The sequence below is a fragment of the Misgurnus anguillicaudatus genome, chromosome 18 (genome assembly GCF_027580225.2).
Source record: "Misgurnus anguillicaudatus chromosome 18, ASM2758022v2, whole genome shotgun sequence".
Taxonomy (NCBI): domain Eukaryota; kingdom Metazoa; phylum Chordata; class Actinopteri; order Cypriniformes; family Cobitidae; genus Misgurnus; species Misgurnus anguillicaudatus.
The window spans coordinates 3,869,079-3,883,368 of NC_073354.2; the positions used below are offsets into that span (position 1 = coordinate 3,869,079).

The 14,290-nt window shown below is 38.1% G+C and overlaps 1 protein-coding gene across 17 annotated transcripts in view; it reads left to right on the forward strand.

The window, feature by feature from the left end:
* The window catches only part of nrxn3b (neurexin 3b), a 407,078-nt gene that overhangs the window by 112,806 nt on the left and 279,982 nt on the right, over positions 1-14,290 (forward strand). For all 17 annotated transcript variants that reach the window (XR_012358544.1, XR_012358545.1, XM_073855573.1 and 14 more), the window contains 2 exons: positions 2,180-2,618; positions 8,256-8,639. Coding sequence is in view for 15 of the 17 variants with exons in the window: in XM_073855573.1 (XP_073711674.1) it covers positions 2,180-2,618; positions 8,256-8,639 (823 nt within the window). In the remaining 2 variants the exon portion in view is untranslated. The remainder of the gene's footprint in view (positions 1-2,179; positions 2,619-8,255; positions 8,640-14,290) is intronic.

The window sequence follows — 14,290 nt, forward strand, 5'->3', positions numbered from 1 at the left end:
GCCAGGTTACTAGCAAACTTAATAGGTGTTACAGTTTAAAATTCAGGTTGAACAGTGAATATGTGTATGACTGATAGGTTGGTAGGAATTACCAGGACTTTAGTCTTGCCAGGGCTGAGCTGAATGTGACATTCCTATGTAGATTCCATGCAGAAATGTCTAAAATGCAAGCAGACAGGTAAAGCTGTGTGTCATCTGCAGTAGCAATGGTGTGAGAAACCATGTGCCCTGATGATTGCACACAGAGATGTTGTGTATATTGAGAAGAGGAGGGGAGCCAGTAGAGACCCCTGCGGCACCCCAGTGGTCAGCTGTTGTGATCTTAATGCCTATCCTCTCCAGGATAACTTAAAATATCTGACATACAGAGAGATCAAATAAAACAAGACATTTGGCTCCTGCAGATTTTTTGTGAAACACTGGAGGGTAGTCTTCATTGGATTTTCTTTTTTTAATCTTGGCAAAGTAGGTTGTTCTGTGAGAGAAGCAATTGGGTAGAGCCTTTGAAGAGCAAGGAACAGGAGGAGTGAGATTTGTAATTGTTGAGGGGATGAGTGTTGGTTTTTTTAGCAGTGGTGTTATCCACTCTAATTCATTTTCTACTTTCATTTGAACAGTTTGGATAAATTCCCAGCTATCTATTTTCAAAAGAGACATTGGATATTTATTAAAACAATATTAAAAAAACTAAAATAGCTTTTAAAAGTAGTTGCCAGCTGGAAGTTCTTAGCATCTTTGAGCACTTGCCACAGTTCTTTTATGGATTTAGACTGCCTCAAGTGCTCTTTATGTAATCCAAGACTAAGTGATGATGTTGAGATCAAGGGCTCCGTGGGAACCATACCATCTGTTGCTGGATTCCTTGTACTTCTCTTTCTTTAAAAATACTTTATAAACACAGTGTATATGTAACTGTATATATAAATGGAGAGAGATTTGCAATTGTTTAATTTCAGTTATAGATTCTCCATTCCATTGGCACAGCTCTGCAGCACAGATGTGTGTTGTTGTTGGTCGGTCAGTGTTGAATCTGAGTGACGTGGGGGATTAGGAACCTCAGGATGACTATCCTAAAGTACACACAGAGACTAGATATAAATGTTGGTGAAATAAAGAGCTCTTTCCCGAGTTCATCACGCTGGCTCTCCAGGCTGCTGCAGTTAGTACTCAGGGCACCTGTGTTGATTTACTGTCAAATCTTTAAGGATTATCTGTAATCCTGGAGCTGGAAAATCTGTTTGCTGACAGCTGTGTTCTCCAACAGAACTGCTGTTAGCTGCGCACATAGTGCCCTATATAGCCGCAAGAGCTCTTTCTTTAAGCAGGAAAGAGAAGGAAAAGGCCGTTTAATTTTCCGCTTGAGTGGATTTCAATTTACAGTTCTTCTCTTTTTGTATTGTGTTGTATTTGGCTATAATGCATAGCTCACTATATGAGACCGTTTGGCTTGGTAAATATGCACAATAACAAAGCCTTTCCTGAATGTCTTATAAAGTCTAATATAGTATATTGTGTTTTCTCTCTCTTTAAGTGCTATGTAATGTTTACCAATATGTCTAGGGTATACTGCGATTTATAAAAAGTAACTGTTTGCATATTAATGGCCACATATTATGCAAAATCCAGTTTTGTTTGGACATAAATGTGTGTTGGCAAAAAACAAATCAACAATTAAAAAATCCACCCTCTCCTTTTTAATCCCTTTTTAAAAATTAGACATGCTGTTTTAATTATCTTGTTAATGTGACATCACACTGATAAAGCCCTGCCCACAGCCATTGACTAATTGGTTGGTTGATTTTACACACTAGCTTTTCTAAATGTGTAAATATAGCTAAATATACTATTGTCCTAGACTGTATTCACAGGAATCAAACATTCATTCATAAACAAACATTCAGATCTATTTAACCAAAAGCACTAAATGTCTGTTGGTAAAGGAGTGAAGAGCTGTGGCTAATTTGCATTTAAAGGTATACACATAACAGTGCTTTTGGTTGCCACCCAAATAGGAGCATTTTGGACATGCTATAGAAAATGATATGTGGGGTATTTTGAGCTAAAACACCTGAGACTCATATTACATCTTGTGTAAACGGCCTTTGTGACTTAGTGTTTATATACTGTATAATTATTTCGTAAGTAGACGACCACTCACAATGCGTTTCTCAAATTTCAGGTGGTGTACAAAAACAATGACATACGACTGGAACTTTCTCGCCTGGCCCGCATCGCAGACCCCAAGATGAAGCTCCAGGGGGACGTGGTGTTTAAATGTGAGAATGTCCCCACACTAGACCCAATTTCCTTTGAGACGCCAGAGTCTTTCCTCAGCCTGCCCAAGTGGAACACCAAGCGTGTGGGTTCAATCTCCTTTGACTTCCGCTCTTCTGAACCCAATGGACTCATCCTCTTCACGCAGGGGAAACCGCAGGACAAGAAAGACTCTCGCAGTCAGAGAAGCAACAAAGTTGACTTCTTCGCTGTCGAGCTTTTAGACGGACACCTTTATCTTCTGTTAGACATGGGATCGGGAACCATCAAAGTCAAAGCCACACAGAGTAAGGTCAATGATGGAGCGTGGCATCACGTAGACATCCAGCGAGATGGAAGATCAGGTGAGTAAATTTACCCAAAACTTTAGATATCACATTATAAAATTCATAAAAGTGAGATTATTTTTACATAGTGCACATAAATTGAACATTATACTGCAGCACAGACCCTTTTTCTTTATTGTAAGCTTTGTTGTGTCTTATCTTGTCAGGTTGTACACGTTTTGGTTATAAAACTTTCATGTTTAAGTTTTACAAAGTTTTACAACAGAAATCCTGTGTACTGCAGCACTTTTATACATGAAAATAATATTTTCTCAATTTTAAGTTAATGGCATCATTTCTTCCCAAGCTCTCTGTATTAAGAGCTGCTATTAGTTTTAATCTAAATCATTTTCGCTGCAGTCGCCAAAAGTGCACAGTGGAAGACTTAAGTGAAAAGTCATCTAGCATAATGTTAGAACATTTCTGGTGGAGATGCCTTTTAATGTAGATTACAGTTAAGAGCTTTAACTCTTTCACCGCCAGCGTTTTAAAAAAAAGTTGCCAGCCAGTGCCAGCGTTTTTCATGATTTTCACCAAAGTTTAATGCCTTCCAGAAAATGTTCTTCTTTAAATATATAAACATACAATCTACCAAATGAAAGAACAGACCCTCTGCTTTCAAACAAAAAAAACCCGTTTCATCTACTTCTAATTTCAGTAGTTCCTTTTGTAACCAGCTTTTGATTATGGGTAGGTTTCTGAAAAAACACCACATTTTGAGCAAAAAGCTGAGATAATTCAATTTTTGTGACGGACTTTTCATAGAGATCCCATTCAGAGCGATCTTTAAAACAGACACGGACATGCAGCTGCTTGTCATAGGGCAATACTTCCGGGTTTAAAAAGTTGCGGAAGGGCGCCACCTGGTGGATAATAGCGGTATTCCGGAAAGACGGAAAATCTCTTCATTGACGGGGAAGCGTTTTCTCTTAATTGACGAGATATCTCATCAATGGCGGTGAAAGAGTTAACAATTGCATTATGACAAGCACCATACTGTACAGTATGTATCTCAACAAACGTCATGGTCACAGCAAGATGGCTGTAGTTTATATTAAACAATGAGGTCTAAAAGTCTGACCACGTTGAAAAAAGAATGCTTTAGGACCAAATATGCAATATTGACCATGGTAATTTTTTGTACACAAAGCCAGATTACTGTACTTTGCTTCCCTTAAAGATGCAATTCGGAGTATTCTTAGATCAAAATGACTAAATTACTTAGTATTTTTGTCTTGTTTTCAGTAAAATTATCATTTTTATCATGATAACCGGAGTTTTCCTTAAAAAAAATCCCGTCCACACATGCTCGGTTTAAATTAAATATCCATCCACACGATAAAGCAAAAGCACGCTATCAAGTGCTGTCAAGAGCATGCCACACCAGCAGGCGGGGATATAACCCAAATCGTGTTCCGCAATATAGTGACATAACTGAGCATCTATCTGTATACATGTTAGAAGCAAGATATTATTAGCAAGATACGTCCGCCATTGCACAGAATCATCAACAAAGCAGTCGCGGCGCACAATCTTGACGTCAAACACAGTGGATAACGGCGCACACTCTGACGTCACAAGGCAAAACCCCCGGTTTTACTCTCTACACGACACTGTAAGCGGGGTTTCTTAAAAATATGCTCGGTTTCAGTGCCCTGATACTGCGGTTTCGTGTGGACGAACGGCTGAACCGCGTGAAAAAACTCACGGTTATAAAAATACCCGTGTTCGTGTGGACTAGGCCTTTGTTAAAATGATTTAATTCATGCGCAAGTTTCTTCTTACGTTACTCCTCCCAGGGGTCTTAAATCCCGTAGGGATTGTCCGCTGCAACGATAGTTTCGGGAAACACCTGAATCGTTGAACTATGTTGAAACGACGGCACTTGCGACCATAGTTGGCTAACAATGATTTTAAATATTTATTTCCAAATATTTGTTCAGCAGAACAAAGAAGGAAAATGTACTTTAAAGGGGAGTACATTTTGTCCGAATTTAAACCTTTGGGTAAACTTAAATCCTTTTTAAAGCAAAAGGGCGACATACTAAATAGAAATTATTTTCTGAACATTTATTAGTTCAAACTTTTCACTCAAAGTGTTATGCTGAAAATGTACTTTGTAAATAATGCTGCATTAAATTAAAAAGCAATGCAAAATAGAAATCTTTTCAACATTCCTCTTAGACCACAATGGACAATATATTCATTTAGATGGCTTATGTTTAAGCAATATCGCTCGAGTAGGAGTGTGATATAGCTCTATATCATCACGGCTGTGATTAGGCCAGAGGCACGAGGCCGCAGGCCGAGTGCCGGAGGCAATCACAGCCGTGATGATATAGAGCTTTATCACACGACTCCGAGAGCGATATTGCTTTTATACAACAGTTCGACGGCACACGTTTGAAAAACGAAAACTAGAAAACAACAACGGAGTTATTTTAAAAGCCTCTTTGTTTGAGAACTACTTCTTCCGCCACGGATTTGAGGGCGGCCAGAAAGACAGGTAAAACTTTCGGCTGCTTTGAAGCTCATAACAACTCAATGGACAGAAAAGACGTTACTTTATATTACCGTTTCTTGGTCACAAAGTGTAGTTTTAAGATTAGTTCAGTCGAGAATGTATCTGTATTATATTTAAATCTGCAGTCGATTAGTAAAGATAGCGCCTGTTTGAACGTTTGCTTAGTGAGATTCGGTACGAATGAGAACCAAAGCATGAGCGGACATCAGTGTTCACTCGCCCCGCTGACCACCGCCCTCTCTGGGCTACATTTCTGACAGAGATACCCTGGCTCTCATGTTGGCCTTGTTTGTTTATGATCGTCAAAATGAGATCAAATCAGCAGTATTTGGTGTCATGATCAAACTATTACTTGTTTTTAATTCATATTTAGTGTCTTTTGTGTTGTTATTGTTTTGGCGCGAGGTAAAAGTTAATAAAACTACTTGTATAACGTTACTATTGCTTTCTCATTTATTCTTAACGTGATACGAGCACTCGATTATTATTATTAAACTTTGTTCTGGTCAGTACTATATAAAACGGTTTTTTATAAGTGTCAGAGAGATGTTTTTGCATGCTGCTTATAAATATACCAGTGGCGATATCTCATAACATGTTTTAATAGTCAGGTCACGATAAAGTAAATTGCTTTCTCATTTATTCTTAACGTGATACGAGCACTCGATTATTATTATTAAACTTTGTTCTTGTCAGTACTATATAAAACGGTTTTTTATAAGTGTCAGAGATATGTTTTTGCATGCTGCTTATAAATATACCAGTGGCGATATCTCATAACATGTTTTAATAGTCACGTCACGATAAAGTAAATGATCAATGTCCACATTTGAAAGCTGCGGTGCTTACCTGCAGTTCCACGGTGTTTTCGCGTTCTGATAAGAAATATAGCTCCAGAAAAAAACGAGTGTTTATATTCCTCTTTCCAAGTGTTAATCGTCCACACGATGTGACAAGACATTTCTCCCATTAACTGTAACGTAACATCCAACAGCGCTGATCTTTGACGGAATAATACTTCTGATTGGGGATTCACAGACTGATTTATGAGCTAGTAAACTAATGAGACACACACACGGAGAGTGATTCAAACAGCGCGTCTGTGTTTTTCCATTCAGAGATGAGCCTGCTTAGGACCTCCATTCACTAGGTGGCGGAATGATACGAAAGGTGAAGCGGTTACAGTGCCGATATCAGCACAATATCGCATACCTCTTAGCCAATCAGATTCGAGAACCAGAAAGAACTGTTGTATAATATCTATCACAGCCTGATTTAACTGCCCAGCCTTTACAGAAAACCCTAGAAGCTTGTATTTTAGAGTATTGAGACAGATACTCAGGCATGTGGTATTGAGAGACTAAAAATACTTGCATTATAAAGACAAACCTACAGTATATGAACTCAGCACACCCTCTCAATCTGCCAGAGTCCTACGAATCACTTTATTGATGTTTCTATTCTGAAACTATTGCCTGTCTTTATACTGTATATGGCTAAATCATTGTGTCAGAAAAATTTAACACAGACACACACACGCACGCACGCACGCACGCACGCACGCACACACACACACACACACACACACACACACACACACACACACACACACACACACTCACACACACACACACACACACATGCTTCTATATAATATCACAAGCAACCATGTCCCTTCATTTGTTAGTTCATGTACTTTATCTCTACACAGCATCTTTAAACAATTAAAGAATTCAACTCTTCATTTATTTCCTGTGTAATTAATAGGAAATTACATAATAATCATAAAAGCAGCTTTATAAGCTCTGATGTCACTGATCGCCCTGTGGTTTATTTGGCCACAGCTGAGTGTATATTACCTTTTATGTCTATTTGTGTGTGTTATATTGTGGTATTCAAGGCCTTTCTGCTGCTTTCACATTGAGGTATCTTATTTATGTTTGGTCGCTCGTCAAGTTAATTCACTAAGACAAGTCATTTTCTTTGTCGGTAATGTGTTTTCCAGTAAAAATAGTTCAACTCCCTACTGAAATACTGTGTGTTAAAGGTGCCGTGGAATATAAAACTATTTATCTAGGCATAGATGAACAATACGAGCTCTGTATGTTGTAATGACTTATCATGAGCTTCAAACGCGATTGTTTCCATATTTGTATGTAAACCTCATACATGCAAAAGATCGCTGGAAAACAGACCAATCTCAACATAACACCAACTGTGACGTTATAGTCGAGATGTACGCCCCAAACATTAAATTACACATTAAATTACTGTAAGTACAATGTTTATACAATGCTGAAAACAAAGTTGTGACTGCTGAGTTAGCGCTATATGCTAGTTAATGTTTAGGCTAAAGTTCTACTATTGACGTATCAGTTTCGTTTTGCAGGTCCATACAAAAAAACCCACAAACTTACAACTCAGAAACGTCCATTAACAATCTCCAACCAATTGAAAATCTGTATCTTCATCTGATACAGACTCAAACATAAGATCTGTTTACACACACACAGAGCTACTGAAGGAGCTGCTATGAGAAACAGCCAATCAGAGCAGAGCTCAACATTATTATTCATGACCCTTTCAAATAAGGGAATAATAGACCATTTCATTCTAAAGGCAAATCCTAGGGTTGTAAATGGAGATGTAAAAACATCTCTGGATCATTTTTGCACTTAATAAAGCCATAAACCTTCTATGTAGATATCAGAGAAGAATTTAACTGATTATTTCAATGCATTATCTGGCACGTTTAATGTTTAGTTTAAATTTATTTTAAATGTAAATGAAAATAATTGAAAAACAACACTCTCAGAAAAAAGGTACAAAAGCTATCACTGCCATGGTTCCCTTTTAAAAAGCCATTTAGGTACAAATCTATGACCAATCCAGTATGTACTGTACCTTATGAACTAATATGAACTCTTTGGGAACAAATGTGTACTTGAAAAGGTACCATCCCCAATGAAAGCTTGTGTACCCTTTATTCTGAGAGTGAAAAACACACTCACATTCAAACATTGCTTATCTTGAGAATTTATTTTAAGGATGCTTTTTCTTTACAACAAGTGAAAGTTAGTGATGTCTGCAGTGTTGCTCGATTTCTGATAGTCAGTTGTCGTTTTGAACAGGTATCATCTCGGTGAACAGCCGTCGGACTCAGTTTGCTGCCACCGGAGAAAATGAGATTTTAGACCTGGAGGGCGACCTGTATCTCGGAGGTCTCCCGGACAACCGGGTCGGCCTGATTCTTCCCACTGAACTTTGGACTGCCATGCTAAACTATGGCTACGTCGGCTGCATCCGCGATCTGTTTATTGATGGGCGCAGCAAGGACATCAAGCAGATCGCTGAGGCCCAGAACAGAGTTGGTATCAAGTCTTCCTGCAGCAAAGTAACAGGCAAACAGTGCGACAGCAACCCCTGCAAGCACAACGGCATCTGCAAGGAGGGCTGGAATCGCTTTATCTGTGACTGCACCGGAACCGGGTACTGGGATCGGACTTGCGAGAGAGGTAAGTGGTTATGCGTTTAACTCGTGTGATAGATGCTGATTTCTAAATAAACGTGTTTACTTATATTCAGAGAAAATGTGCTTTATGCATTGACAAGATTGAGACATAGGATGATCATGGATCATTGAATGCAATGAAATGCATACATTTAATTGCATTACAGTTCACTTTTTTGAGTCAGACATAATAAACTGTACTTCTGTGAGAAAGTGCTGTAATTTCCAATGTCTGTCTAAGATAGTTGCCTAAAAGAAGAGCAAATCAGGGTTAATCCCTCACTATTTAAAACACAGCAAACTTTTGGATGTTCCATCAGAAATGACAGCCGAGTGATTCCTTGAGCCTTTTGGCTTTGTACGGACATGAAGTGGCCAGCAGTCCCCGCTTTGCAGCTGAGAAGATTTTGTGTAACCTTTCTCCAAAGATTTAATAGGATTTCGCCTCCACTTTCTGCGACTTTCCATTGCTTTCGTTGCTCGGGAGGATCCAGAAGTTAAATTGAACAAGGCTTGGAGCAAGAAAATGTTCCCATGGTGTTGGGAATTAGGAGCAAGCTCGCATTAAGTTTTTATGAGAGTTTGTAGATAGCTGCTCCTCAGGCTATTGGGCAATGCAATCTTTACACAGCATGGGCGAATTGCCTTTTTACTCTACCAAGATGTTTTTTAAGGTTTAGCAGATGCTATTGGCTGTATTGTGGTGACCAGAGACTTGTGGGAAAAATATTGGCTAACAAATCCAGGCTGAAAATATTTTTTGTGGTAAATTGGATTGATTAAGTAGTAGAAATACATTTGGCTGATTATAGACCTTTTGCGTGTTTGCAAACAGAAATTACGTTTTTTGTGGGCGGAGCCCAACTGGTGGCAGAAATTGACAGCTCCGCAATAGCGGTGTGAAGTGTTTTAGCGTTAAACTGTGATTTTTATGGATCCGGTGTTCTGTAGAAGTCTGTTTCCTCTATATTTCTTTTAAGTGTACTGTTTCTTATAACGTTTTCACCAAGTTACGTTTATGTTTTAAATAAATTAAAAGTTGAAATGGCTTGGCTACTGATATATGTGCATGTATGTAATGTATATGTATTGTTCTTTATTGGTAAATCAATTATTTTTACAGTATGAATCGCTGAAGTACTTATAAGAGCAATACTATCATGTATTCTGTATAATATCATTTATTAAATATTTCATAATTTTCCTGTTTTCAATTTCTTCCTTATATTTTTAGCCTACGTGTTTGATCTAAAACTATTATGTTTACATACAAATTAATTTGTGTAGGCCTGTTTATATATTATTAACACTTTACATCATGTGCGTGTGTGCTATGTTTATATATTTATTAGTAAACATCATAATTTAGAACCAACAGGAGAAGACATAGGCTAAGATATAAGGTAAAAAGAAGTAATAGAAAACGAAAAAAATGAAAACTTTAATAAATGGTAATATTATTGATATTATGAACTCATTCAAATCTTTAATCTTTCTAAATAAATTATAAACGTAATGTGATGAAAACGCTATAAGAGACACATAGAGGGATCAGACTTCGACAGAACACCGGATATCTTCTCTAATTATTTTCTGTTCAAATTATTAAAAGATTTTTAGATGATTTCATCACTCCAGTCTGTCCGGTTGAGGGCTTTTATTGCAACCATAAACACTATCGTTTATCTTCAAGTGGTGTCTTCGACGACGGTATACTATAAAAATGAAGGTCATCTATTTTGGCATTCCTATTCTGACACTCAACAGCACAACAAGACATTTTCTAGTGAGTTATATTGTTAGTTTCACTCGTGTCACATTCATTTCCACTGTTTTTCTGCCACTACATTGCGTGCGTGACGTAACTGTGACGTCAACTCGCTAAAGGTCTATTAAGTTTCTTTTAGTGATTATCTGCATTGGTCACATGCTTCTCACACCTTTTGATCAATGAATTTTAAGGTTGGCAATCGATTAAAATATTTACCAACCAACCAAACAATCATTTACGTCAAAACAAATTATATCTGCAGATATTTTAAAAACTGTAATTCTGTCTATGTGTGCATATATTGGTGTCACGCGACTGTTTGCATGTTACAGATGTGTCAGTCGACGCAAGGAAGATCGTTTTGGAGTCTTGTCGCTCTGCACTTTAGTCCTGCACTTTATTTCCTACATATTTTAAAACCGAAACTAAAATTTTAGATGCGCATGTGGATGGACAATCATCATTTGTATTAGTTAAACATTTAGGATGGTACACCTCTCAGAAAACATACAAATAAAGATAATTTTAGACGTGTGATGACTATTTAGAGCAATTGGGATCGCTAGACGAGGGCTTAATATTCTTATTTTTATGAAAACCTTAATTTTGACCAAAATCTGCATTTTTACTTTCTTTTGGCTCAAAAGTAGCACAAAATTACCCTCGTTTATACAGCAAGGGTCACATTTACTGTCTAAGGCTGTGTCTCAGTTTATCCAACAACAGGCTAGCCCAGGAGTCAAACAGAAATTGCGCATCGCATTAATCGCACGTTAGTAAAATTAGTGCCATTAAAATGAATTTACGTGAATGCGTTATTAAAGCGTTCATTTTGACAACCCTAATGAATTTACATAACTTTTTTAAAAGTTAAGATTTTAAAAGACATCTAATAGCTGTCCAAAAACTTCCCAGGCCAAAACAAGGCAACATTTGGGCTATCAGAGAAAATTTGACTTTATATTTAATTTACATTTTTCTAACAAAAAAATGAAATAAAATAAAAAATAAATAAAACACATTTTATTTACTGTTGACTTTGCTTACATGATGGAATATCATACATCTTGCAATTTAACGACATGTAACCAAATGTTTATTTTGGCCAGAAGTGAGTTACTCATAGCCGGACTATATCGAGTCAATAGTTAACCTAGACTGTGAATTGACGGCTATTGCTTGCTAGGATTGAAATACCGGGAACGTACAATAAGAAAGTAAATAGGATCAATTTTGATACAAGAATGCTCCCTATTGAAATAACTGTACGTGACAGACACCAATAATTAACCTGGTCCTTTCAAAGCATTAATTCACAACATCTCAAAACAGTTGACACAATGTAAGATAATTGTTTTCCATACATGCAGCGCCAAAGTGCTGTGCATTAAAAATGCATTGCAATAATGAACCACTGGAGCTGCAATTCCTAAATGTAACGAGGAATCTCTCGGGCAGTGGTTAGCTGAGCTGTCTTATCATGTTAACCTTGCCTGAGTCCTGAAGAGCACTCTATTTTTGAAGCACTCGGAGGCCCAAGTGTGTGTGTGTGTGTGTGTGTGTGTGTGTGTGTGTGTGTGTATGTAGATGTGTTAACACGCCTCTTGTGTTGCTGTCTGGAATATTCCACCTGCAGTCAAGAACACGCAGTCACATGGTAATGCCAAACCTCCTCCTGACCAATCCAGGCCACTCTTATCTAAGGGCCCTTCAGGAACAGTTCTGGGGCCGATGTGCAAGTATATGCCCTGGGGCTGACAGATGTGAGCTGGAAGTGTTCAATGCTGGGTCGCACTGTAGTGACATTTTGTGTATAGAGAGTAAAAGTAGGACTTTGTGGAGCACTCCATTGTGTTCTCAGTATTTGCTTATGCTTAGTCTCGTATTTGCACTGACATGAGACACAATTGGTATCAATTAATTTCAACAGGCCTCTTTAGAGGTTTTATTCACTATAAGGGTGCTTTCAGCCCTAAGCCTTTGTTTCAGAACCTGGTGCATTTTCTTCCTTGGTTCGGTTCATTTAGGCATATGTGAACACGCCAATCGTGCTCGGATCCGCACCAAAGCAACCCCTTCGAGACCCCCTGAAGAATGCGGTCTGGGACCGATTGCGAACAAACTCTGGAGTGGTTCAGTATAAGTGTGAAATATTGCCTTGTGAATGCGAACCGAACCAAGATGACATTGTAGCCATTTAACCCCCAGTATCGAAACAAAGCAATGGATCTACAGGTCTGAAAACACACAATAAATGTGGGTTCACCCAGCCGCGTTTGAGGGGTCAAATTTTCGCGTCAAGTTTGCCACTTGAACATTTTGAGTTTACTCCCTTCATTCACGCGTGAAAGCCGCACGTGAAATTCTAGTCATCGAAACATTCACACAGAAATTCACGTAATGGGAGGGGGCTTCTGCGACTACGCTCGCTTCCTGTAATCACGTCACTACTAAAGCAAGCTCCTGATCGGTTACCGCAGCATGTTCACATTTTTCAACTCGCACGTTTCCAGCGGCAATGCTCAATTCGCGCTATTTGCGCAAACTACGGATGAGGCGCAATCGCATCTACCGCGCCGCGCTTAACGCCTTATATGCACCGCGAGACCTCCAGACGCGGGTCAACGCGTCTTCACATTGATTTAACATTGAAATCACTCGTGCTTGACGCCTCTACCATGGCTGGTGTGAACACAGCATTAGTCATTTTGCAACTTCTTGTCAACTATCAGTCATTTGAGTATTAGTAAACTGACATTTTATTCTTTGCAACGACATGTCAACTTATTCTACTAACCCTAACCCCGTCCCAGCAGTCTAGTAACACTCTAAAAGTCAGTTGATGCTTAGTGGCTAATTAATTGGAGTTAGGGGCTGTTTATACCTGGTATTAATATGTGTTTTGGTTGATCGGATCACAAGTGGACAAGAGAGGTACATTCACGGTTACACCTGATATTTTAATCCCTCTCTTTTGTCCACTTTTTTTGTGATTTTCTGAGGGTGGGGGGGGTCTGTGCATGAATCCCTTTGCTATTGTTCAAACACTAGTGGGAGAAATAACGAGTTTAAAATGACACAAACTAATATTAGGTAGAGGTGTCCCGATTACGGATTTACATATTCAGAACAGAATTGTTGAATCTTGCCTATAGTCAAATCATCTATGTGTGTGTAGCGACCAGGTAGTGAACAAATGGTTAATTTTTTTCACAAGCAGCACACAGAAACAACTTTCTGATAAAGTGACCAAAACTGCCTTTCAAGTGATGAACGAAGACAAGACGATGCATTTTTATCTTTGTTTAAAGTTAAAATGAAAGGCAACATAAGAAACAGAATTTGTTTTGTGAACTTTAAAAGTTTTGTAGCTTATAAAAGAAGTAAAAGAAAATAAATAAAGGATCTTGCATTGATCAAAAGAAAGACCAATAAAGTAAACAAATAATTAAAGTGCTGCTTTCGATAGGGAGAGAAAGTAGTGCTATTAAATGAATACTGCATAGTACGATGTGTACTGCCTACCATTTTTAAATAAAAAAGTATGTTTCAATGAAACAATAAACATTTCAGTAGTGCAGTATGGTAATGTTTCCAATTTCCCATCATTTTAGAAATAGATACAGTTATTTTCTCTTTTCAATGCAATTCAGTGTGCAGATATCTTTTGGCAGTTCGGATAAATAATGTAATTATTCCCGGATCATTTATCACACTCAAAATGGAAGTTCAAGGTGAGTGTGAAACAGTGTTGTAGTATGCCCACTGGCAAATGCAGGAGGTCATACAGTATTACAAGACATTATTAGTTCACGTCTCTGATATTCTGTTCCTAAATGTGACCTGGGTCTCTCCTTCAGTTTATTACTTCATTTATAATTTCA